The sequence below is a fragment of the Rhinopithecus bieti genome, unplaced genomic scaffold, assembly GCF_001698545.2.
Source record: "Rhinopithecus bieti isolate Rb0 unplaced genomic scaffold, ASM169854v2 scaffold_20150, whole genome shotgun sequence".
In the NCBI taxonomy this organism is placed as follows: Eukaryota; Metazoa; Chordata; class Mammalia; order Primates; family Cercopithecidae; genus Rhinopithecus; species Rhinopithecus bieti.
The window spans coordinates 914,653-939,431 of NW_016810565.1; the positions used below are offsets into that span (position 1 = coordinate 914,653).

Genomic DNA, 24,779 nt, shown 5'->3' on the forward strand with positions numbered 1-24,779 from the left:
TGGTTCATGCCTTTAATACCAGCACTTTGGGAGGCCGAGGTGGGCAGACCACAAGGTCAAGAGATCGAGACCATCCTGGCAACATTGTGAAACCCCGTCTCTACCAAAATACAAAATTAGTTGGGTGTGGTGGTGTGGGCCTGTAGTCCCAGGTACTTGGGAGGCTGAGGCAGTAGAATTGCTTGAATCCAGGAGGCAGAGGTTGCAGTGAGCCAAGATCGCACCACTGCACTCCAGCCTGGGTAACAAAGTGAGACTCCATCTCAAAAAAAAAAAAAAAAAAACCAAAAAATTATTTTATTATACACAAAAGGATTAACAAATATGTCCACTCATGTGCCGACCACCCAGTTTAAGAAGCTATACCTTATCATCTCTTATAGTGGTCCCTTTGTGCCCTGAATTGCACTCCCCCCTCCCCCACCAGAAATAACCAATATTTTGAATTTTGAACTTCTTGCTTTTAGCTTTTCTGTATACATTTACCACATATGTATGCACCCCCACCAGCATATTGTTTAGTTTTACATGGTTTTATATTTTATGTAAACAGCATTACAGTGTTTGTATTCTGCAGATTCCTTTCCTTGTTCACCAAATGTTTGTGAGATTTATCCATGCGGATGGATGACACGCCAGTTATTAATAATATACTTTCATCCCACGATGTAAATATGCCACTATTTAGTTACACATTCTTCTCCAAATGGATATTTGTTGTTCCTAGGTTTTTGCTATTAAAAACAATGAGCCTCTGAACTTTTTCGTACATTTCTGCAAGCAAGATTTTCTAGGATTTAGCCCAGAAAATCATGCTGGGGCTGGGCGTGGTGGCCCATGCCTGTAATCCCAGCACTTTGGGAGGCCGAGGTGGGCGGATCACTTGAAGTCAGGAGTTTGAGACCAGCCTGGTCAACATGGTGAAACCCTGTCTTTATTAAAAATACAAAAATTAGCCAGGTGTGGTGGTGCACGCCTGTAACCCCAGCTACCTGGGAGGCTGAGGCAGGAGAATTGCTTGAGCCTGGGAGGGGGAGATTGCAGTGAGCTGAGATACCGCACCACTGCACTCCAGCCTGGGTGACAGAGCGAGACTCCATCTCAAAAAAAAAAAAAAAAAAAGATCCTGGTGGGTAACAAATATACTGCTGCTGGGTAGTAAAGAAACTACATGCTGTTTTTCTAAAAGATGCCACAGTTTCTTCCAAATTGGCTGTGTCAATTTAAATTCCTACCATTTGTGTTTAAGAGTTCCCACTTTTGGCTGGGTGCGGTGGCTCACGCCTGTAATCCCAGCACTTTGGGAGGCCAAGGCGGGCGAATCACGAGGTCAGGAGATAGAGACCATCCTGGCTAACACGGCGAAACCCTGTCTCTACTAAAACTTCAAAAAATTAGCTGGGTGCGGTAGTGGGTGCCTGTAGTCCCAGCTACTCGGGAGGCTGGGGCAGGAGAATGGCGTGAACCCGGGAGGCGGAGCTTGCAGTGAGCTGAGATCCAGCCACTACACTCCAGCCTGAACAGAGCGAGACTCCATCTCCAAAAAAATAAATAAATAAATAAAAGAGTTCCCACTTTTTCATGTTCTTGCTAACACTTAATCAGATTTTAAATGTCTGCTAATCTGGTGGGTGAAAACTGGTAACTATTGTAATTTTTTTTCCTTTTCACCATTTTTATGAAAAAAAAAATCAAGCATATACTGAAAGGAAAAGGTTTGATGAATCCCTATGTACCCATCAGCTAGTTTCAACAGTTACCAACTCTGAGCTAATCTTTTACCAGTAATACCCTACCCATATCTCTCACTCCTCCCAAGATCATCTGAAGCAAATCTCAGAAATCATTTTATTCCTAAATATTTAAGTATGCATCTCTCAATTTTAAACTGTTTTGGTTTTGTTTTCGTTTTCTGAGATGGAGTTTTGCTCGTTACCCAGGCTGGAGTGCAATGGCACAATCTTGGCTCACTGCAACCTCTGCCTCACAGGTTCAAGTGATTCTCCTGCCTAAGCCTGGGATTACAGGCGTGCACCACCACACTCGGCTAATTTTTGTATTTTTAGTAGAGATGGGGTTTCACCATATTGGCCAGGCTGGTCTTGAACTTCTGACCTCAGGTGATCCACCGGCCTTGGCCTCCCAAAATGCTGGGATTACAGGCATGAACCACCATGCCCAGCCTAAAATATTTCACCTTTTACTTTGTGCTTTTTGTGTTTTACTCAGGAAGTCCTCCCGACATCTGTATATTTTCTTCTGTCTTTAATCCACCTGGATTTTCTGTTTGGGCTTTTGTTGTTCTTTAGTCAAAGATCCAATTCTTTTTTCTATTTGAATAACCATCATTTACTGACTAGTCCATCCTTACCCCACCCCTACTGATGATGATGTCACTGCTGTCACATATTATCATATGTTGCGGGCTGTTACTGGGTTCTCCAGTCTCCTCCCTTTATCTGTTTGTGTAACCCTGTGCTGATGCCACACTGGCTTGTTTACTGATGTTTTTAATAAGCCTGGACCATTTGTAGGTCAATTCTTCCTGCTCTTCTTATACATCAAAAATCACTTTAACTTTTCTTGTTCCTTTACTCTTCCATGTAAATTGTTTATTCAACCATCACGTTCCAGGAAAAGCCTGTTAGTATTTTATTGGACTTACATGGAATTTATAGATTTATTTTGAAAAAACAGATATGTTTATGAGTCTTTCTATTCATAAAAATAGTATGTCTCCATTTACTTATATCTTTAAGTGTATTTCAATAAAGCTTTCTATCTTTTCCACATTGGTCAGCTCCTCTTTTTATTAGAATTATTCCCTACCATTTCATATTTTCTGTTGCTGTTGTAAAGGGTAATTTTACATTTTTATCTATTACTGATATAAAGAATTGTAATTTATTTCACATATCGATCTAGTATTAAACAGCATGCTGAATTACTTAATTCTATACGACTATAAACTTTGCAGGGTCTTGCTGTTGCCCAGGCTGAAGTGCAGTGGCGTGATCATGGCTCACCACTGCCTTGACCTCCTGGGCCCAAGCCATGATTCTCCTACCTCAGCCCTCTGAGTAGCTGGGACCACAGGCCTGTGCCACAACTCCTGACTAATTTATTTGTACTTTTTGTAGAGATGGGGTTTCGCCATGTTGCCCAGGCTGGTCTTGAACTCCTGGGCTCAAGCTATCTGCCTGCCTGGGCTTCCCAAAGTGCTGGGATGATAGGCTTGAGCCACCACTCCTGTCCTGTCGGATTTTCTATAAACAGTCATACAATTTGCAAAAGAAAATAAAAACTTTAGTTTCTTTTGTGGCTCGTAAGGCCTCCAATAAAACAAAGTGACAATAGCAGCCATCCTTGTCTCATTCCTTCCTTAAAAGGAATGCTTCACACACTTCTGCACTAAATGTGTGCGTTTTAGGTTTTCTGATACATAATTTTTTCTTTCCCTTTTTTTTTTTTTTTTTGAGACAGAGTCTTGCTCTGTCTCCCAGGCTGGAGTGCCGTGGTGCGACCTTGGCTCACTGCAACCTTTGCCTCCCGGGTTCAAGCAATTCTCCTGCCTCAGCCTCCCAAGTAGCTAGAACTACAGGTGTGTGCCACCACAACAGGATAATTTTTTGTATTTTTAGTACAGACAGGGTTTTACTGTGTTAGCCAGGAGGGTCTTGATCTCCTGACCTCACAATCCACCCACCTCGGCCTCCCAAAGTGCTGGAATTACAGGTGTGAGCTACTGCGCCCAGCTTTTTTTTTTTTTATTATTTGAAGAATTTACGATTGGAATTAATTGCTCCTCAAATGTTTGTTAGACTCATCTGTAATACCATTTGGGCCTAGAATAGTCTCTGTTTTTTTGAGATGGAATCTTGCTCTATTGCCCAGGCCTGAGTGCAGTGGGATTACAGGCGTGAGCCACCACGCCCGGCCAGAATATTCTTTATTGTGAAATTTAAAGCTACAATTTCAATGTCTTGAAGAGTTACAGATCTATTTAGATTTTCCATTTCTCCTGGAGTCAATTTGGTATAAAAGTCAATAAAGACTACAAGACCAGTTTAAGTAGATTTTTCAGTCTGAGTGTCCTGGATCATGTACACAATCATGAATGTGAAGTCTGTCTGCATGAAGAATCATCTGTGGTTATAAATTCTTAGGAGGTTTTTTCCTTCTTCCCTCAGGGACAACGGTTGAAGCAGGCAAGTTTCCTAATCACCTTCTCTCCTTTAGTAGGGCAGCATTTTTCTTTTTACAAAATAGCTTGGCTGGCGGGCGGTGGCTCAAGCCTGTAATCCCAGGCCCTTTGGGGCTTGAGACAGGCGGCATCACCGAAGGTCAGGAGATCGAGCCCTCCTGGGCCACACGGTGAAACTCCCGTCTCTTATAAAAAATACGAAAAACTAGCCTGGCGATCGGGTGGCGGGCGCCTGGTAGTCCAGCTACCTGGGAGGCTGAGGCAGTGAGAATGGCGTGAACCCGGTAGGTGGGCTTGCAGTGAGCTGAGATCCGGCCATGCACTCAGCCCTGGGCGATCAGAGCAAGACAGAGCAAGACTCCATCTCAAAAAAAACAAAAACAAAACAAAAAATAGTTGGCCTGGCCAGGCACAGTGGCTCATGCCTATACTCCTAGCACTTTGGGAGGCCAAGGCGAGATCACCCAAGGTCAGGAGTTCAAGACCAGCCTGACCAACATGGCGAAACCCTGTCTCTACTAAAAATACAAAAAAATTAGCCATGCGTGGTGGGCGCCTGTAATCCCAGCTATTCAGGAGGCTGATGCACGAGAATTGCTTGAACAGGGGCGGCGGAGGTTGCAGTGCGCCGAGATCGTGCCACTGTACTCCAGCCTGGGCAACAGAGCGAGACTCCGTATCCAAAAAAATAAAAAAAAAAAAATTGTTGGCCCCTTCATTGAGCTGGTGGACCTTCAGGGATCTTAGCTCTATGGAAAGTTCTGTATCTTAATTCCTCTTTCAGACATAAGCTCAGGTCTTGTTTCTTGTCCCTTGAATCATGTGCTAGACGTCTAGAGATCAGCAATGGCCCTTAAAATAGCTTTCACCTTAACAATCCCCTTACCACTCTATAGATTCAAACTCCCACATCATTTTGGTTCCTGCAATTTTTACTTTTTTGAGAGCTCAGCAACGTAACTAAAAGCATGTTTTCGTTATGTTCGGGTGTCTTGTAGCTGACTTGTTTTCGGTTTAGTCTGTCATAATGACTGAAATGGAAGTGGGAAGTATCCAGTCCTTCTTTAGACTAAAAAGAAAAGATTTGGGAGGTTTTTTTTTTTTTTTTGAGACACAGTCTCGCTCTGTCACTCAGGCTGGAGCGCAGTGGTGCAATCTTGGCTCATTACAACCTCCGCCTCCAGGTTGAAGCCATTCTCCTGCCTCAGCCTCCCGAGTAGCTGGAATTATAGGTGCCTGCTGCCACACTCAGCTAATTTTTGTATTTTTAATAGAGATGGGTTTCATCATGTTAGCCAGGCTAGTCTCAAACTCCTGACCTCAAGAGATCCACCGCCTTGGCCTCCCAAAGTGCTGGGATTACAGGCATGAGCCACTGCACCTTGCATGGGAGAAATTTTAAGATTTCTAAAAAACTAAACAATTGAACAGGGCTTCATAATAAATGAGTAACCTAATATAGCATTGTCTAGTAGAACTTCCTTTGATAATGAAAATGTTCTCCATCTGTGCTCATATGGTAGCCACTGGTCACAAGTGGATATCAAGCACTTGCTAACTGGCTAGTGTAACTGAGGAACTGAATCTTAACTGTGCTACCATAAAGATTCTTTTCACTCTGAGGTCTGGTAGAACTTAATAGAACTTCTGGTAGCTGAGGCTTCCTATGAGCTCATCCTTTCCTCGAAACAGGCATTCTTTTTTTTTATAGACAAAGCCTCACTCTCTTGCTCAGGCTGGAGTGCAGTGGTGTGATTATAGCTCACTGCAGCCCCAAACTCCTGGGCTGCAGTGATCCTCCCACCTCAGCCTCCTGAGTAGCTGGGACTACAGGTGTAAGCCACCATGTGGGGCATGAGCCAGACTTTTTGAAGAGTAGAATTCTGGTTTTATATTTTAATCAAAATTATACCCATATTGATGAATTTTGCCGCTAATGAATACATTCCTCTACTATTTCATTTCAAATGTTTCTCTTTTGCTCATTATATTTTAGCTACACAGGTCATTCCTTTTTTTTGAGACGGAGTCCTGCTCTGTCACCCAGGTTGAAGTGCAGTGGCGCGATCTTGGCTCATTGCAACCTGCACCTCCTGCGTCAGCCTCCCAGGTAGCTGGGATTACAGGTGCACACCACCACACCCGGCTAATTTTTGTATTTTTAGTAGAGACTATGTTTCATCATGTTGGCCAAGCTGGTCTCAAACTCCAGACCTGAAGTGATCCGCCTGCCTCGGCCTCCCAAAGTGCTGGGATTACAGGTGTAAGCCACTGCGCCCAGCAGTTATTCCTATTTTTAAAAAAATGTCAAGTACATTACTGCTCTAGGGTCTTTGACAGCTAATATTTACTCTGCCTGGGCTCTTCATATGGCTGGTATGGCTGGTTCCTTCTCATTCAAGTCTCAGCTCAAATGTCACCTTTTGAGAGGCTGACCACAATCATCTTATCTAAAGGGCTTGGCCAGGCATGGTGACGCATGCCTGTAATTCTAACACTTTGGGAGGTGGGCAGGTCACCTGAGGTCAGGAGTTAGAGACCAGCCTGGCCAACATAGCAAAACCCCGTCTCTACTAAAAATACAAAAATTAGCCAGGCGCGCTAGTGTATGCCTGTAATCCCAGCTACTCCGGAGGCTGAGGCAGGAGAGCTGCTTGAACCTGGGAGGCGAAGGTTGCAGTGAGCCAAAATTGCGCCACCGTACTCCAGCCTGGGTGACCGAGTGAGACTCTGTCCCAAATTAAAAAAAAAGCAGTGGGCTCCTATCCCCAGGCTCTTTCACACTGTCCAGTTTTGTTCTATTAACAGTACTTGGCCTGGCACAGTGGCTCATGCCTGTAATCCCAGCACTTTGGGAGGCTGAGGCGGGCAGATCACAAGGTCAGGAGATCGAGACCATCCTGGCTAACACGGTGAAACCCTGTCTCTACTAAAACACAAAAAATTAGCCGGGTGTGGTGGCAGGCACCTGTAGTCCCAGCTACTGGGGAGGCTGAGGCAGGAGAATGGTGTGAACCCAGGAGGCGGAGCTTGCAGTGAGCTGAGATTGCACCACTGCACTCCAGCCTGGGTGACAGGGGAAAACAAAACAAAACAAAAAAACACCATACACAGCACTTAATCATTATCTTGTTTACCTCACATACCCCATTTGAATATACAGTTTATGAAAGAAGAGGCCTCGCTGTCTTGCTCAGAACTAATAGTGGCTGGCACATGGAAAATGGAGACCTGGAGAGGTTAAGAGACTTTTCCAAAGTTGCACAGCTAGTCAGTGTTGGGGCCCGACTTCATGGCTCTCAATTCTGGGCTCTTTTTGTAAAAATGTAGCTACTTTGGCAGTGTACAGTGGCTCACACCTGTAATCCCAGCACTTTGGGAGGCCCAGGTGGGCAGATCATGACGTCAGGAGTTCGAGACCAGCCTGGCCAACACAGTGAAACCCTGACTCTACTAAAAATACAAAAAATTAGCCGGGCCTAGTGGCACGCGCCTGTAATCCCAACTACTCAGGAGGCTGAGGCAGGAGAATCGCTTGAACCTGGGAGGCAGAGGTTGCAGTGAGCCGAGATGGCGCCATTGCACTCCAGCCTGGGTGACAGATCCTAAGTCTCTCCTAATAATGCTTTCTGCATCACAAAAAAAAAAGCAGTCTTTTATCCAACTCCTAATCTATATTTCTGGTAGAAGTAATCCAAAAATCAAACTAACACATGGTACACTTTGTTACTGACCAAAACTGACTGTAAGTTGCATCTTGTTGCTAATGTTGAAAATGGCCAAAACTGTCCCATTAGATCTGTCTTAAAACCTAAACTCAAATCACTGGTAAAAATAATGTGTGGCTGACTGAAACGATGTAACTCTTTTTTTTTTTTTGAGACGGAGTCTCGCTCTGTCGCCAGGCTGGGGTGCAGTGGTGCTCTCCGGGCTCACTGCAACACTCCGCCTCCTGCGTTCAAGCGATTCTCCCGCCTCAGCCTCCAAGGAGCTGGGACTACAGGCGACGGCCACCACGACCGGGGAATTTTTTAATTTTTGTATTTTTAGTAGAGACAGGGTTTCACCATGTTGGCCAGGATGGTCTCGATATCTTAACCACGTGATCCGCCACCTCGACCTCTCAAAGGGCTGGGATTACAGGCGTGAGCCACCGCGCCTGGCCGTAAGTACCAACTCTTGACAAAATTTAGATCTGTTAAATAACACCAGCGAAAAACGGGCTAACCAGAAACAATGGTCACTAAAGAAACCCTCAACAGCAGAAGTTACAAGTAATCATTTTATACAGCAAAAAAAAAAAAAAAAAAAAGAGAAACGAAACCCTGGGAGACGAATCATACTGCAAATCATAACCCCGGGTAGCAGGGCAGAAATACAGGCCAACTAGATAGAGAGGAGGGGGATGCCTCCAGGCCGGAAATAAGTGGGTGATGGAAATGGTTCTTCTGGCCCTATTCCTTTACCTTTCTTGTCAGCAGAAAAGTGCTGAGTCTACAAAGTAAAAAACTGATCACGATGAAAATTTCTGCAAAGTAATTAAAATGGGAGAAAAATGGAAATGACTTAAATACTCGGTATAAAAAATCAACCAAGGAATAAAATGGGTTCACGGATTTGCGTCAGAAACGTTGCTTCCCTTATAATTGGTCAACGTCGGTGAAACTATGATTAAAATGTCAGTATTCAAACAAGGCCTCCAACACTCCCGTGGCCCCAGGGGGTCTTCGGCTCCCACCCCGGGGCGTGGGCCTGGGGGTCCCTCTTCACTGCGCAGCCACTTCTAGCCCGCCGCTTTCGGGACTCTCAACCTTCTTTTCCCTTCCCTGCGGGCCGGCCAGCACCACAACGGGGCCAAAGCCAGTAACTTGGTTGAAAGGCGCGCCCTGGGACAGGTCTACGGGCTCCGCTTTGCGCTGCACGCAGCCCGCAGTAGCGGGTGCCAGTGCAGGGTACGCCGGGAGTTAGCAGCCCAGCCAGGCCGCTAGGCTCGGGCGAGGGGCGGGGCCGGCGCAGGACGCGCAGGCGCACACCGCCTCCCGGGCAGCATGGCGGATGCAGCTCCTCAACTCGGCAAGAGAAAGCGTGAATTGGACGTGGAGGAGGCCCACGCCGCCAGCACAGAAGAAAAGGAGGCAGGAGTTGGAAATGGTACCTGTGCTGCTGTCCGCTTACCATTCTCCGGCTTCAGAGTGCAGAAAGTGCTGAGGGAGTCTGCGCGGGACAAAATCATTTTCCTACACGGGAAGGTACCAGGAGGCAACCCTGAGGCAGGATGCGGGAAGCGGTGAACCAATCATCGCCTCGGAGGCGGATTTTTTTCCGGATCTCGGCCGGAAAATACCAATCATTATCACTCGGGGGAGGTGGGAGTGCGCCACTAGAATGCATAGAGGGGCGGTAAAAGGCGGCAAGATTGCCCTTGAAATTAAGGCAATGAACACATCTAGCTGTAATTTTTCTAATGTCTCTTTCACTAGAAATATCTACTAGGAGAGTGTATTGCAGATTAAAGATCACATGTTACATTCCCCAAGCCGTTCATCATCCATTTATGTATATAGGGACTAGGAACCCAGTAAATGTTAGATGTCTTGCTCATCCCTGTCCCTGGAAACATGTCCCTCAGTCCATGAGAGTGTAGGAGATGTGATCTCTGCCTTACACGACTTCAGCCCTAACAGAACAATATATTATAATTGTTAATTCAGTTCTACACACGCGCTTTCATGCATGCCAGACACTAACCTAGGTCCGGGGGATGTGGAGATGAAAGTTACCTGATCTTCAGGACTACGGAATATTTCTGGCGAGACAGATAAAGCTTGCTCCAATACCAACGTGCTCAGCAGTCTGGCAGGGGCTGAGGAGAGATGGAGACCATTCCAGGAACTAGTGAGGAGGCCTAGCCAGGGCAGGTATGGGGGTTCCCCAGAACTACTAGTAGGAACTCTCACCTTTGGGAGGATCGGGGAACCTTGGCCTAGGCTTCCATGCCTCTGTATCTGTTTTTTTGTTTTTATTAATTTATTAATTTATTTTGAGACGGAGCGTCTTCTCTGTGTCGCCCAGGCTAGAGAGCAGTGGTGTGATCACTGCAACCTCCATCTCCCGAGTTCAAGTGATTCTCCCTGCCTCAGCCTCCCGAGTAGCTGGGATTACAGGCGCCTGCCACCATGCCCAGCTAATTTTTGTATTTTTAGTAGCAACGGGGTGTCACCATGTTGGCCAGGCTGGTCTCGAACTCCCGACCTCAGGTGATCCGCCCGCCTCTGCCTCCCAAAGTGCTGGGATTATAGGCGTGAGCCACCGCGCCCAGCCTTATTTTTTATTTATTTATTTTTTGTATGAGGTTCTGTCTGGTTTTCTCAGCCCAGCTGTCCTCAGTGTGCAGCACCTGTTGAAGGTGTTAGCCATGAGAGCCTTTGAGCTAGGAGTCACTTGGGAGACCCAGGTTCTAGTTTCCGTTTCAGTGCTGACTGTTCGTGTGACCTTGGGCAAGTCACTCAAGATCTGTTTTTCATCTTTTCTTCTGAAATGGGGAGAACTTGACAGAAGTCTTGTAAGCCTAAAATGGAAGACAACCGAGAAGCCTTGTATTCTGGGGAAGAAAGGTGTGAGAGCTGCCACAAGGATTTGGGTGGAGATGCCTTCTTTGGCTGGGCACGGTGGCTCACGCCTGTAATCCCAGCACTTTGGGAGGCCAAGGCAGGCGGATCATTTGAGGTTGGGGGTTCAAGACCAGCCTGGCCAACATGGTGAAACCCTGTCTCTACTAAAAATACAAAAATTAGCCAGGTGTGGTGACATGTGCTTGTAGTCCCAGCTACTTGGGAGGCTGTGGCAGGAGAATTGCTTGAACCCAGGAGGTGGAGGTGGCAGTGAGCCGAGATTGCGCCATTGCACTCCAGCCTGGGCGACAGAGCAAGACTCCACCTCAAAAAAAAAAAAAGAGAGATGCCTTCTCTGAGCAAAGAAATGTGAGTGCCATTGGCTAGACTTCCCAGAAGGAAAACTTCAGGGAAGGAAATCCCAAGTACTTTCAAAGTTGATTTCAAAGGCCCTGGGAGCTTCTGTCTCTGTTCTCCAGAGTCTCATTGTGGTTCTGCCCTTGAGCCCACTGATGATGCTTCTACCCACAGGTGAATGAGTCCTCTGGGGATGGGAATGGAGAGGATGCCGTTGTGATCCTGGAGAAGACACCATTTCAGGTGGAACAGGTGGCTCAGCTCCTGACAGGCAGCCCTGAGCTCCAGTTGCAGTTCTCCAACGATATCTACAGCACCTATCACTTGTTCCCTCCAAGACAACTGAGTGGTGAGCAAGAGGTGGCCAAGGTGGCTGTATGGAGGGTGAATGGGATGGTGGGAAATTAGGTGGTCTAGTGACCAGACTTTCTATTTGCATATTCTAGTACAATAGAGAGATTTCCTCCCTAGTGGACATTTGGCCATCGGTGAAGACATTTTTGGTTGTCAAGAATAGGGGGTGGTGGTGGGGTGTTACTTCTGGCATCTAGTGGGTGGAGACCAAGAATGCTGCTAAACACCTTACAATATACAGGACAGGCTCCCACAGCAAAGTAATGTCAATAGTGCTGAAACTCAGAAACCTGGCCAGGCGGGGTGGCCTTCGCCTGTAATCCCAGCACTTTGGGAGGCCAAGGCAGGCAGATCACCTGAGGTCGGGAGTTCGAGACCAGACTCTTGGCCAACATGGTGAAACCTCATCTCTACTAAAAATACAAAATTTAGCCAGGGTGGTGGTGCTCACCTGTAATCCCAGCTACTTGGGAGGCTGAGGTGGGAGACTCGCTTGAACCCAGGAGGCAGAGGTTGCAGTGAGCCGAGATTGCACCACTGCACTCCAGCCTGGGTGACAGAGCAAAACCCTGTCTCAAAAAAAAAAAAAGAGAAACCTTGTTCTAGTGTAGTATGTTTTAGGGAGAGAGTGTGATTCATGGGACAGAATAATAGATTTTTTTTTTTTTTTTTTGAAATGGGGTCTTGCTCTGTCGCCCAGGCTGGAGTGCAATGGTGTGATACTGGCTCACTGCAACCTCCGCCTCACAGGTTCAAGCAATTCTCCTGCCTTGGCCTCCCAAGTAGCTGGGATTACAGGCGCCTGCCACCATGCCCGGCTAATTTTTGTATTTTTAGTAGAGATGGGGTCTCCATCATAGCCAGTGTGGTCTTGAACTTCTGACCTTGTGATCCACCTGTCTTGGCCTCCCAAAGTGCTGGAATTACAGGTGTGAGCCACCATGCCCGGCCAGAATAATAGATTAATCTACTAATTGAATGATAAAAATTGTCAGCACTTAGGAAATCCTTACTATTGTGCCAGTTAGCATTCCCAATAATCTACATGTATTAACACAGTTAATCCTCAAAACAGCCCTCTTGTGAGAGGACTTTACAAGTAAGGAAACTGGCTTTTGAAAGGTTAAATAACTTGTCCAAAATCACACAGCCAGTAGGTGGCAGGAAAGCTAAGGTTTTTCAGTAGACTGGAGGCTTGCTCACCATACGCATTCTGTGGGCCGGCCAGCGTGTCGGGTGCTGCAAAAATCAGTCACTTCCCTGAAGGAACCTACTTTCTGGTGGGAGAGACAACTAGTGTGATCAAGGGGGATGGGAGAGAAGGGCAGGAATTCATGGGTTAAAAGGCAGAGATTTGTTTTTCATTGCAAGCATTTCTTAATTTATTAAAAAGAATATTCCATGCCAAAAGCCAGGTGTGACATGGGCATTTTTTCTCAAGATGGTTAGATTTTGTAGGCAGCTTTGTTAGAAACATGAGGGAGACTGGTTGACCTTAAAGATTCTTTCCAACCAGCAAATTCTGTAATCTGTTTTACAGCGCATGGTGACTGTCATATCCTTCTGTCTTTTTGTTTGCCCTCCAGCATTTAATAGCAGTCTGGCTTTACAGATATCCTGCCCCATAGTCTTTTGATAGATATTCTTTTCTGCCCTCCATGAATGGGTGCCATTATTGTCCCTTAGAAATATATGTGAACACGTGATGGTGAGACAAGCAAACCTTTCATGACTTAATGCAAAACAGCCTTGTCTTCCATTGAGCAAAAGCCAGATTAATTGGTACAAGTTGATGGAAATGGACAGCGGTATTTACTTTCTCAGGCATTGACATTTAAGCAAATGTATTCCTCAGCACAGGGCGGCAGAAGCATGACAGAAGGCACTGTGGCCAAACACAACTTGGGGTGGCCCCCACATTACAGGCTCTGAGGCTGTTATTTTACTGCCACACCCTTTCCCTCACCTTCCGAAATCCCTCTACCTACCCTCCCCACCCTTGGCCAAAATTCAGAAGATCTACCCTGTGGAATTCACAGGCTCTCCCCTTTACTTTCCCAGTACTTCTGTGGCGCTGCACACAAGTAGAGGTAGTCCCTGCCCGCTCCTTCTGTTTCTGTTGTCTTTTCCAAGATGAACACTGAAAGAGGCAGTGCGCTACTGGCCCACCACAAGTCCTTGTTCCCACTCAGAACCCCAGGTGTCTCCATAACCCTTTCCCTAGGGCCACCCCCACCCACCTGGGAGCCTCAGATGTTAGTTCACTTTTTCCTGCCTTCTTTTTTTTTTTTTTTTTTTTGAGACGGAGTTTCACTCTTGTTGCTCAGACTGGAGCACAATGGCGCGTTCTCGGCTCACTGCAACCTTTGCCTCCCAGGTTCAAGTGATTCTCCTACCTCAGCCTCCCGAGTAGCTGGAATTTACAGGTGCATGCCACCATGCCCAGCTAATTTTTGTATTTTTAGTAGAGATGGGGTTTCACCATGTTAGCCAGGCTGGTCACGAACTCCTGACCTCAGGTGATCCAAAGTGCTGGGATTATAGATGTGAGCCACTGCCCCTGGCCTTCCTGCCTTCTTGGCGTAGAAGTCATCCCTCAGTATCCACTGGGGATTGATTCCAGGACCCTCCTCAGATACTAAAATCTACGGATGCTCAAGTCCCTGATATAAAATGGTGTAGTATTTGCATGTACCCTAAGCACATCCTCCCATATACTTTAAATCATCTCTAGGTTACTTAACTACCTGCTACAATGTAAATGCTATGTAAATAGTTGTTATACCATGTTTTTTAGGTAATAATGACAAGAAAAGTCTGTACGTGTTCAGTATAGATGCAATGTCCTTCTTTTTTAAAGCATTTTTAATCTTCATTTGATTGAATCCACAGATATAGAACCCACAATACAGAGGGCCGACTGTACACGTGGTGCCTTGCACTCCTGCTTTCCTACCAAAACTAGGGATGGGGATTTGGAAGTCACAGCAGTTTGCTTCAGGGCCCAGTTGCTCCCTTGTTTAGCTGCATGCCTTGTCCCTGGGTGATATTGAAGGTCAGGGTTGGCAAACTTTTTCTGTCGAAAACCAAAGAGTGAATATTTTAGGCCTTGTGAGGCACAAATGGTCTCTGTCTCCTTTTCTTCTTTTCCTCCCATCTTCCTCCCCAACCCCTTCTTCTTCTGCCTTTTCCGCCTTCTCCTTCCTTCTTCTTTTTCTCAACCCCTGTGAAAATGAAAATATCACTCTTGGTTTGCCGACTGTACAAATAGAGGCCCAGCTGGCTATAGTTTGTTAACCTCTGTTCCAGATTTTTACCACTCAAAGTGTGGTTTGTGAACCAGCAGTATTGGCACCACCTGGGAGTCTGGTAGAAACAGAATCTCCGCCCTGTTTCAGAGGACAGAATCATTGGAGTCTGCATTGTAGCACAACTCCCTGGTGAGCCATAAGCACGTAAAACTTTGAGAGGCACTAGTCTTTTAAAAAACACCATCTGTGTGCCTCCGACGCCCACCTTTATTTCCCCATCCCTGACCTAAGAACTCCAGGCTCGTATTGAAATAAACCTCTCCTTGACATCTCCATTTGGAGGTCTCATAGTTGCAATTCACGAATCCGATGCACTAATGTACTTAAAAGCACTGAGCACCTATTAAGCAGTAGCTGCTATTATTAGTCTCATGTGCCAGGCCCTATGCCGCATACTGTACCGTCCTTGTCCTCACAGTCTTGTTTGGGGTCAGGGGTGGAGACACAGTGGTGAAAAGCAGAGAGTTTGGTCACTGCCTGGATATAAGGAGTGAGGTCCTTGAAGGTTGGAGCCATGTCACCCATATTGTACTTTCAATAAGTGAAGAATGAACCCACAAACTGACTTGTGTCGATTTTTTTCCTGTGGGCTGGGCATTCCACAGCCACAAGGTGGCAGCCACAAGGTGGCAGCATTGCCAAAATAGTCCTGTGGCCACTCCAGCTGTCCCCTCTGTGGGAAGGCCAGCCAAGTCAGCGCCTGGGACCTCCCTCTCCAGTCCCAGCCTTGGAGTCAATCAACGCTGCCCACCCCAAGGGCCCTGAATGTGCAGTTCCTGCAGCCTCAGCTGTATGTCCCCCTGCATGGTTGCTCCTTAGAGTTTTTCTGCTGTCTTTGGCTGCGTCTCTAGATCTCCTTTCTAGAATACTATTTGCCTAGGGGAGCCCCCACCCCTCATTTCTGAGCTGGCCACAGTGGAAATCATGGGCTCAGCTGATTTTTTTCTGGTATTTCTCTGGTCACTGGCAACTTTCTTTTTCTCTCAAGTCTGGAGGTTTCGCAGTCTCCTCATTCATTTATCCCCTCCACGTTCTCAGCTCCTGTGAGCCACTCATCCTGCCAGCTGCCATGTCTGTCCCAATGACATAATGGAGAGAGCATGGGCTTTAGGAGTGAGTCATGCTGGGGCACTCATGCTTTCTCATGGTGTGCACTGGGGCAGCAACGTGCTGTTTCTGAGTTTTAGCACAGCGCCAGTGCTGAGAACAAGCCTCATGTCAGACAGACCTGGGTGCGAATCCTGGCTTGGCCATTTGCTAACCCTGAGGACCTGGGACAATTCTTTATTCACTTAACACATGTGAAGTGTCTGCTATGTGCCAGCTACTCTAGTAGAAGCGAGGTCTGTGCTGGTGAAGATAACCAATGTCTCCCTGTCTCTGCAGTTCTAGTGGGGAAGGCAGACAGCAAACAAGGAAGCAGATGTCTGAGTGGCCGTGAGCAGGAGAGAGCCTACTCAGACCAGGGCTCTAGGAGGGCTCTCTGCAGTGGAGATGACACCCAGGCTGAGACCTGAAGGATAGGAAGAAAGCCAGCCGTGCAAAGAGGGGAGAACACTCTGGGCTGAGGAACAGCACGTGTTCTGGGGAAGGAAAGAAGAACAGAAATGAGGCTGTTATGTCGGGAGTGATGGGGTGGGATGGTGGCAGTGGTGTGTGCTACAGATGAAGTTGGGGAAGTAGCTTCAGTTATTTTCTCTGTTAAATTAGGATAGAAACTGAACTTACCTCAGTAGGACAGTTACGAAACAGATAAGGAAGTTTTCACAACATTCTTTAGCCACTGCCTGCAGTGAGAGATACGTTTCACTTTATGGTCTATTACACATGGACTAACAGACATGAATAGAAGTGAAACTTTATTTATTTATTTAGTTTGTTCGTTTGTTTTTGAAAGGAGTTTCGCTCTTCTCATCCAGGCTAGAGTGAAATGGCGCAATCTTGGCTCACTGTAACCTCCGCCTCCCGGGTTCGAGCCATTCTCCTGCCTCAGCCTCCTGAGTAGCTGGGACTACAGGCACCCAGAAGTGAAACTTTAAACAATACTTACCCATCCACTATAACATACTGTCTAGTATTTTCTATCTAGTTTCAGTCTTACTGGTTTCCTTTTTCATTTTTTAATTTTTACAATTATTCATTGATTTTTGAGGCAGAATCTCTCTCTCACCCAGGCTGGAGTGCAGTGGTGTGATCTCGGCTCACTGCAACCTCCGCCTCTTGGATTCAAGCCATTCTCCTGCCTCAGCCTCCTGAGTAGCTGGGACTACAGGCACCCGCCACCACGCCCAGCTATTTTTTTGTATTTTTAATAGAGATGGGGTTTCACCACATTGGCCAGGCTGGTCTCAAAGTCCTGATCTCAGGTGATCCGCCTGCTTTGGCCACTCAGAGTGCTGAGATTACAGGAGTGAGCCACCACGCCCAGCTGGTTTCCTTTTTTAAAATGCTGGTCTTAATCCCCTAAATTGACTTCATGGCCACTGTCCTGGATTAGGACCCATTAAGAGAAGGCGTATAGAACATGTGGCACAGTAGCTGGCATATGGTCTGCATCCAATCAGTGTAATTATGGTGTTGCCTGTAATTTTTTTCCAACTGTCAATTTATGTGAGCTTTAAATGGAATAATATATATAACATGGAAAAGTGACTGGCTCTGCCCATGGGTAGGTTTCCTTTCTTCTTCCGGTTGCTGTGTGGCACATGTCTGGAGCTAGTGGCCTGAAGGCTGGCATCTGAGAGCTTCCTCTGACCCTCTAGGCGGGGTAGGGCCTGCGTCTCCTTTCTATCAGAGCTGTCACCCTGCGGCCTGTCAATGGAGCTCTTTCATTGCGGTCTGTTCTCTTTTACCTGGGGAAGAAGGTGGAGGTAGCAGGGAGAGGGGTGTGACTCAGAAATCCCGGCTACCTCTTAAAAGGCCAATTGTTTCCCCTTGTAAACCAGGAGGTGGAATCTCAAGTTCAGAAGAGGAGACAGGCATTTGTGAGTGAGGCCAGGGCGCGGAGCAGAGGGATGGGATCCTGAGAATCACGTCTCTGGTTGCAGAGAACTCCCGGTACTGGAGCCACAGGCCAGGGTTTTCCGCCCTGTGCTATTTGCAGAGGCAAAACCCAGACCTCCTGAGGGAGGGGTGAGGACTTGTTTGGAAGGAGCATTTTAAAAGACAAGCCATTCTCCAAAGAGTTTGCTTGGTAGCATTGTTAATGATACAACAAACTAGAAACAAATAACAGTAGAGTAGGTAGATAAACCGAGGTATAGCCCTACAGTGCCTCTCTACAGCAGTGAAAATGAACTACAGCTGCCTGTATCAATGAAGGATAAATCTCACCATGTAGGGCAAGAAAAGCAAGACACAGAATACACATGGTGTGATTCAAATGGTACGAAGTTGAAAGACAAGCAGAACTGAACAATATACTGCTTAGGGATGCATACACGTGTAATAAGACTATCAGGACAAAAAGGAAATGATTAACCCCCCAATCAGGGAGGTGATTTTTTTTTTTTTTTTTTTTTGAGACGGAGTCTCGCTCTGTCGCCCGGGCTGGAGTGCAGTGGCCGGATCTCAGCTCACTGCAAGCTCCGCCTCCCAGGTTTACGCCATTCTCCTGCCTCAGCCTCCCGAGTAGCTGGGACTACAGGCGCCCGCCACCTCACCCGGCTAGTTTTTTGTATTTTTTAGTAGAGACGGGGTTTCACCATGTTAGCCAGGATGGTCTCGATCTTCTGACCTCGTGATCCGCCCGTCTCGGCCTCCCAAAGCGCTGGGATTACAGGCTTGAGCCACCGCGCCCGGCCAGGGAGGTGATTATCCCTGGTCGGGGTGAGGCAGGACAGAGAGAAGGTTAAAATTTCTGGTTATATTCTGTTTCTTGGATTGTGTGTTCTGAGCATATGTATTCTTTTTATTTTACTTAGGTCTTTAAGTGGTACATATTTTATATACACACACACCCATGATTTATATGTACAATGTATTTCACAGTTGAGAGTTAAGACAAATTGGCAGGTCCTTAGATGGACTAGAAAAATCATCCCATGAATTTCAAGGGCTCCATCCTCCTTCTGAAGTATGGTTTTCAGTCACAGTTCTGAAAGTGAAGGTATTTGGTTTCAGCCTCCTACTTCTAGGTTTTGGGCATTTGTGGACTTTCATTTCTGCATGCTTCCCCTTCTCTGGGGTGTGGGGATGACTGGGCTGGCCCCTTTTCTCCCCGATGATTGTTGTTCTCTTCTTTGTGTCCGTATGTCCTCAATGTTTTTCTCCCACTTATAAATAAGAACACACATATTTGGTGTTCTGTTCCTGCCTTAGTTGGCTTAGGATAATGGCCTCTAGCTCCATCCATGTTGCAGCAAACGACATAATCTCACTTTCTTATGGCTGTATAGTATTCCATGGTGTATATGTACCACATTTCTTTATCCAGTCTAGATGTTGGTGTGGATGCAGTGAAAAGGGAACACTTCTACACTGTACAACCATTACGGGAAACAGTGTGAAGATTCCTTAAAGAACTAAAAGTAGATCTGTTCGATCCAGCAGTCCCACTACTAGGTATCTACCCAGAGGAACAGAAGTCATTATATGAAAAAGACAATTTGCACATGCATGTTTATAGCAGCACAGCTTGCAATTGCAAAAATACGGAACCAACCCAAATGTCCATCAATCAACAAGTGGATAAAGAAAATGTGGTATATATAATACCATGGAATACTACTCAGCCATAAAAAGGAATGAAATAATGGCATTTGTAGCAATCTGGATGGAATTGGAGAATATTATTCTAAGTCAAATAACTCTGGAATGGAAAACCAAACATTGTATGTTCTCATTCATATGTGGGAGCTAAACTATCAGGATGAAAGGCATAAGAATGATACATGGGACTTAAGGGAAAGGGTGGGGAGTGGTGAGGGATAAAAGACTATACAGTAGATACAATGTACACTGCTCAGGTGATGCGTGCATCAGAATCTCAGAAATCACCACTAAAGAACTTATTTGTGTAAGTTCCTACCTGTTCCCAAAAAACCTATTGAAATAAAAATATAAGAAATTTTTTAAAATTGCTCTACCGTAAAGATACATGCACATATATGTTCGTTGTAGAACTATTCATGATAGCAAAGACATGGAATCAACCTAAATGCCCACTTGAGGGTGGAGGGTTGGAGGAGTGGGAGGATCAAAAAACTCGCTATCCAGGTGTTACGCTTATTACCTGGGTGATGAAATAGTTTCTGTGCCAAACCCCTGCGAGACAGTTTACCTGTAAACAAAGCTGTACATGTCCCCTTTTACCTAAAATAAAAGTTAAAAAATAAAAAGAATATTTCTGGGCCGGGTGCAGTAGCTCATGCCTGTAATTCCAGCAATTTGGGAGGCCAAGGCAGGCGGATCACTTGAGGCCAGGAGTTCGAGACCAGCCTGGCCAACATGGTGAAACCCTTTCTCTACTAAAAATACAAAAATTAGCTGGGTGTTGTGGCACGTGCCTGTAGTTCCAACTACCCAGGAGGCTGAAGTTGGAGGATTGCTTGAGCTCAGGAGATCAAGGCGGCAGCGAACCGTGATTCTGCCACTACACTCCAACCTGGGTACAGAGCAAGACCCTGTCTCTTAAAAAAAAAGAGAAAACCAGTAAAACCAGTAAGCAGTGTTTACATGATTGAGGCCACATTAATATGCATGCTCAACCAGAGTGCTAAGGTTTTAGTTTTTTTCTCTACCTGCCCAGTGTATAATCTCCATGCCACTCAAAGGACAGTGCTTTTTTTTTCTTTGAGACAGTCTCACTCTGTTGTCCAGACTGGAGTACAGTGGTACATCTTGACTCACTGCAACCTCCACCTCCTCGGTTCAAGCGATTCTCCTGCCTCATCCTCTCGAGTAGCTGGGATTACAGGTGCCCGCCACCACACCAGGCCAATTTTTGTATTTTTAGTAGAGACAGGGTTTCATCATGTTGGCCAGGGTGGTCTCGAACTCCTGTCCTCAAGTGATCCGCCCACCTTGGCCTCTCAAAGTGCTGAGATTACAGATATGAGTCACCACGCCTGGTTGGAGAGTGCTTTTGATGTCCAGGTCGAGTGGATTCTCTTTTCTTGCATTCTAACAGTCCTTCAAATCATGCTGCTTTTTAGTTTGTTTCATATTTGAACCACTTCTTTATTAGTTTTCACTTTTTCATGGAGTTTTTAGTTGCCTCTTTTTTCACTGTGGTTAAAAGAATAATGTACCTTTACTTTGCTCTTGAAATTATCCAGTTTGATAATCCATTACATCAAGCTTGTCCAACCCGCAGCCCAGGACAGCTTTGAATGCGGCCCAACACAAATTTATAAACTTTCTTAAAACATCAGATTTTTTTCGTGATTTCTTTTTTTTTTTAAGTTCATCACTTATTGTTAGTATTAGTATATTTCAGGTAAAGCCCAAGACAGTTCTTCCAGTGTGGCCCAGGGAAGCGAGAAGATTGGACACCCCTGCATTACATCGTATCTCCTTTCTTGCTGGTAACATTGTTTCCAGAAAGCTCTTTCCTGCTTCTCCAATCTGAACAGGTGATTCTTTAAGGAAGTTGTTCAGGTATCAATCTGAGACTTCCTTTTGCAACTTTTGTGGGTTAGATGTTTTCTGGATTCTACCTCTTTTTCTTTCTTGTTTTACTCTCTTGATTAGCTGAAGTACATTCTTTTTTTTTTTTTTTTTTTTTTTTTTCTTCTTTGTTTTGAGACAGAGTCTCGCTCTGTTGCTCAGGCTGGAGTGCCGCGGCGTGATTTCAGCTCACTGCAACCTCCACCTCCCCGGGGTTTCAAAGTCAATTCTCCCCTGCACTTATCTCGAGCTAGCTGGGGGTTACAATGCCTGCCACCACCGCCAGCTAATTTTTTGTATTTTTTTTTTTTTTTTTTTTTGAGACGAGTCTCGCTCTGTCACCCAGGCTCGGAGTGCAGTGGCCAGATCTCAGCTCACTGCAAGGCTCGCCTCCCGGGTTTACGCCCATTCTCCTGCCTCAGCCTCCGGAGTAGCCGGGGACACAGGGCACCCGCCACCTCGCCCGGCTAGATTTTTGTTATTTTTTAGTGAGACGGGGTTTCACCATTGTTAGCAAGATGGATCTCGATCTCCTGACCTCGTGATCCGCCCGTCTCGGCCTCCCAAGCGTGGGTTACAGGGGCATTGAGCCACCGCGCCCGGCCAATTTTTTGTATTTTTAATAGAGGCGGGGTTTCACCTTGTTGGCCAGGCTGGTCTTGAACTCCTGACCTCAGGTCGCCCACCCGCCTCAGCCTCCCAAAGTGCCAGGATTACAGGTGTGACCCACTGTGTCTGGCCTCTTTCTTGTAATCTGGTAGATTGTCTGCATTTTGTCTTGTAGACCTTCTAGTGAAGGTGTTAATTTGACAGTCATATTTCAAATTCTCCTCTCTCTGGTTCTCTGATTATTTCATTCTCATAGCATTTTGCTCCTTTTTTTTTTATAGAGGCCAAATTGTGTTGAATCTCTCTGGCACACTAATTAGAATTATTTTAAAAATTATCTCCTGACCCTCCAATTATTTTATTACCTCTGGGATCTGGTTGTTTATCTTGGTCATCCTTATTCAGGCTGCTGGTTTCTTTCAATGGCTGGTGATTCACATGAGCTCACTCATATTTCACAATGAAGCACAGTATGGCGTGTCCAGTGACAAACATTGAGACTTGGTACCCATGCCCCTTTCAGAGTGAACTAAAGACATGCCTTCAGGCAGGAAGTGGAGAGAGGCCACATTTTGGAGTGTTCAGCCTACAGCTCATATTGTGGTATGGTCTGCTCAACCCCAGGGTCGTTTCTTTCTGTGTGTGGGGAAGTAGGGGGCTTGCAGCTCTAAGGCCAAGCCTGTCATTTCATAGCCCCCCGATGCATTGCATATCAGCTCTTGCTCTTCCTGTTCACGTGGAGCTTTGCAGAGTGCCATTAGCCCCACAGCCATCCTGAAGTAGCATTTCCCACTCTCTATCCATTGTAACCGAGGGCCTCTCCTGCCACCCCAGGGCTGCGTTTGGAGTTACCAAATTTGCTTGTGGGCCAGGAGACCCTGGGGTTTTGCCATCAGGTCCTGTTGCCTCCCTAATCCCTCTGCTTTCTGGACTTCAGAGGACTAGCAAGATGGGGAGGGACGGAGCTGAGGGTTTGTACAAGAAGCCTGTCAGATCCAGGGTCTTGCTAAAGTCAGCGTCTGCCTCTCCTCTGTCTCTAATAGCAGCTCTGTGCTTTCCTAGAGACAGGTAATTAGTGGTTAGAGGCTTGCTGTGGAGTGGTTGAAGTTTCCAGTAGGATCCTGACCACACCCTTCAGCCGTGTTTATCCTTGACGTGGAGGTCTCTTCGGGCTTCACTTGAGCACTTCCAGTATCTCTGTAGTGTAGGACAGAGAACACCCTGCCTTGCTTGGCCTGGGGCCAGAGGATGACTTAAGACCCAAGGCAGCCAGCCTTCCCTCCACCCTCTGGCCTGGTCTCCCCGTTACCATGCAGCCAGGGCTGAGGAGAGTGTCACCCAGCCAGGGGACATCCCACAGAGGAGGAAAGAGAAAACAGATCCAGGAGAGCCTCCCACCAGCCTCTCGTTCTTTGAGGCCTTCTCTGGCATGCCTCGCGAAGCCCAGTTATCTGACCCATCACTGGCTGGCTCTGCCTGGCTCTTGTGGAGAGGACATGGCGGGTGGGCTTCAACTCAGATCATGCATTGCTGTTGCTTCTTCTGAGTGCTGCTGGGCCTGCACATCTGGGTTAAATAAGTTAAGCTGGCTCCTCCGAGCGAAGGGGAAGCAAAAGCCACAGACCGAGCCATGGAGATGAGCTCATCCTGTAGAAGCCATCAGCAACGGCTGGAAAGCAGTCTTGTTTGAACATGTGTATGGGAAGGAGAGCAGACTGTCTGTGGTTTGTGTTTTCATGTTTCATGTGCAGCAGCATTTTCCTGGGGATTTGGCTAAGCTAGCTTTGGCAGGGAGCAGAGAGGCAGCTGCTCTTAACTTTCCTCTAGATAGCTCTACCTCCCACCTCTGAGAGCAGTTGGGCTTTTGTGTCTAGACTGGGGACAAAGGGTGGCTTTATTTATTGGAGAAGGGCTTGCAGCAGATCCTCAGGGTCTTGATGGACAAGTCAGAGCTGTGTTAGGCCGGGGCACATCAGCCTGCTCATCTGAGCTGCAGAGAGAAGGAACATATGCCTAGAGGGGTGCTTTTCAGCTGGAGACATCACTATCATCATTCTCGCTGCTAGAACATCCTGTAGATGAAGAGCTGCTGCCCTGGACTTCACCAGGCCCCTCTTCTGGGACTTCCCCCCTCATGCCTCCCACCGCATAATCTAACACTGCCATACTTGGTGGGGGTGATGGTAGGGTACAGGATGGTACCACAAATGTAGGCCAAAACAGCTATTGTTTCTAGTTGTGAGCCAGTCTGGAAGCAAGGTCCTCTTCTGTCCCTTTGAGCTCCCCCCAGAACCTGCTATCCCGCAGCATTTGGCCACAGTACCCCATGGTGTGGCTGTCCTCACACGGCTCTCCAGAGCCCAGGGGAGTGGACTCTCTTTCCCTGAGCTTCTCAGGAAGCATCGTGGAGAACACAAGCAGAGCATGAGCAGCGTCATCTCTGCATGCTCTGACCGCACCCCTCTGTCTGTACCTCACTTGCTCTGGCACCTCATTTTGCCTTCTGGTTTTGCTGACAGCTGTTTATGTGTCTCTAGGAAGAATTGGAACTAGTCATGCTTGTCCTATCTGATAGGGCTGCTTGTGGAAAACATGACCCCAGCACAGGTATCCTAGGAACGGCCCAAAAGAGGATGGGCCTTTGGGATACGGGAGTACTGCATAGAGGAACCAGACTGCTTGGGTTCAGATCTCAGCTCTGCCACTATTAATAGCTGTGTGTCC

The 24,779-nt window shown here is 46.7% G+C and overlaps 1 protein-coding gene across 1 annotated transcript in view; it reads left to right on the forward strand.

Moving 5' to 3' along the window:
• Positions 1-8,479: 8,479 nt before the first annotated feature.
• DCPS (decapping enzyme, scavenger) overlaps positions 8,480-24,779 on the forward strand; it is a 41,305-nt gene continuing 25,005 nt past the window's right edge. Inside the window, 2 exon segments of the mRNA XM_017892272.1 lie at positions 8,480-9,453; positions 11,347-11,521. Of these exon segments, the coding sequence (XP_017747761.1) occupies positions 9,253-9,453; positions 11,347-11,521 (376 nt within the window). The 5' untranslated portion in view covers positions 8,480-9,252.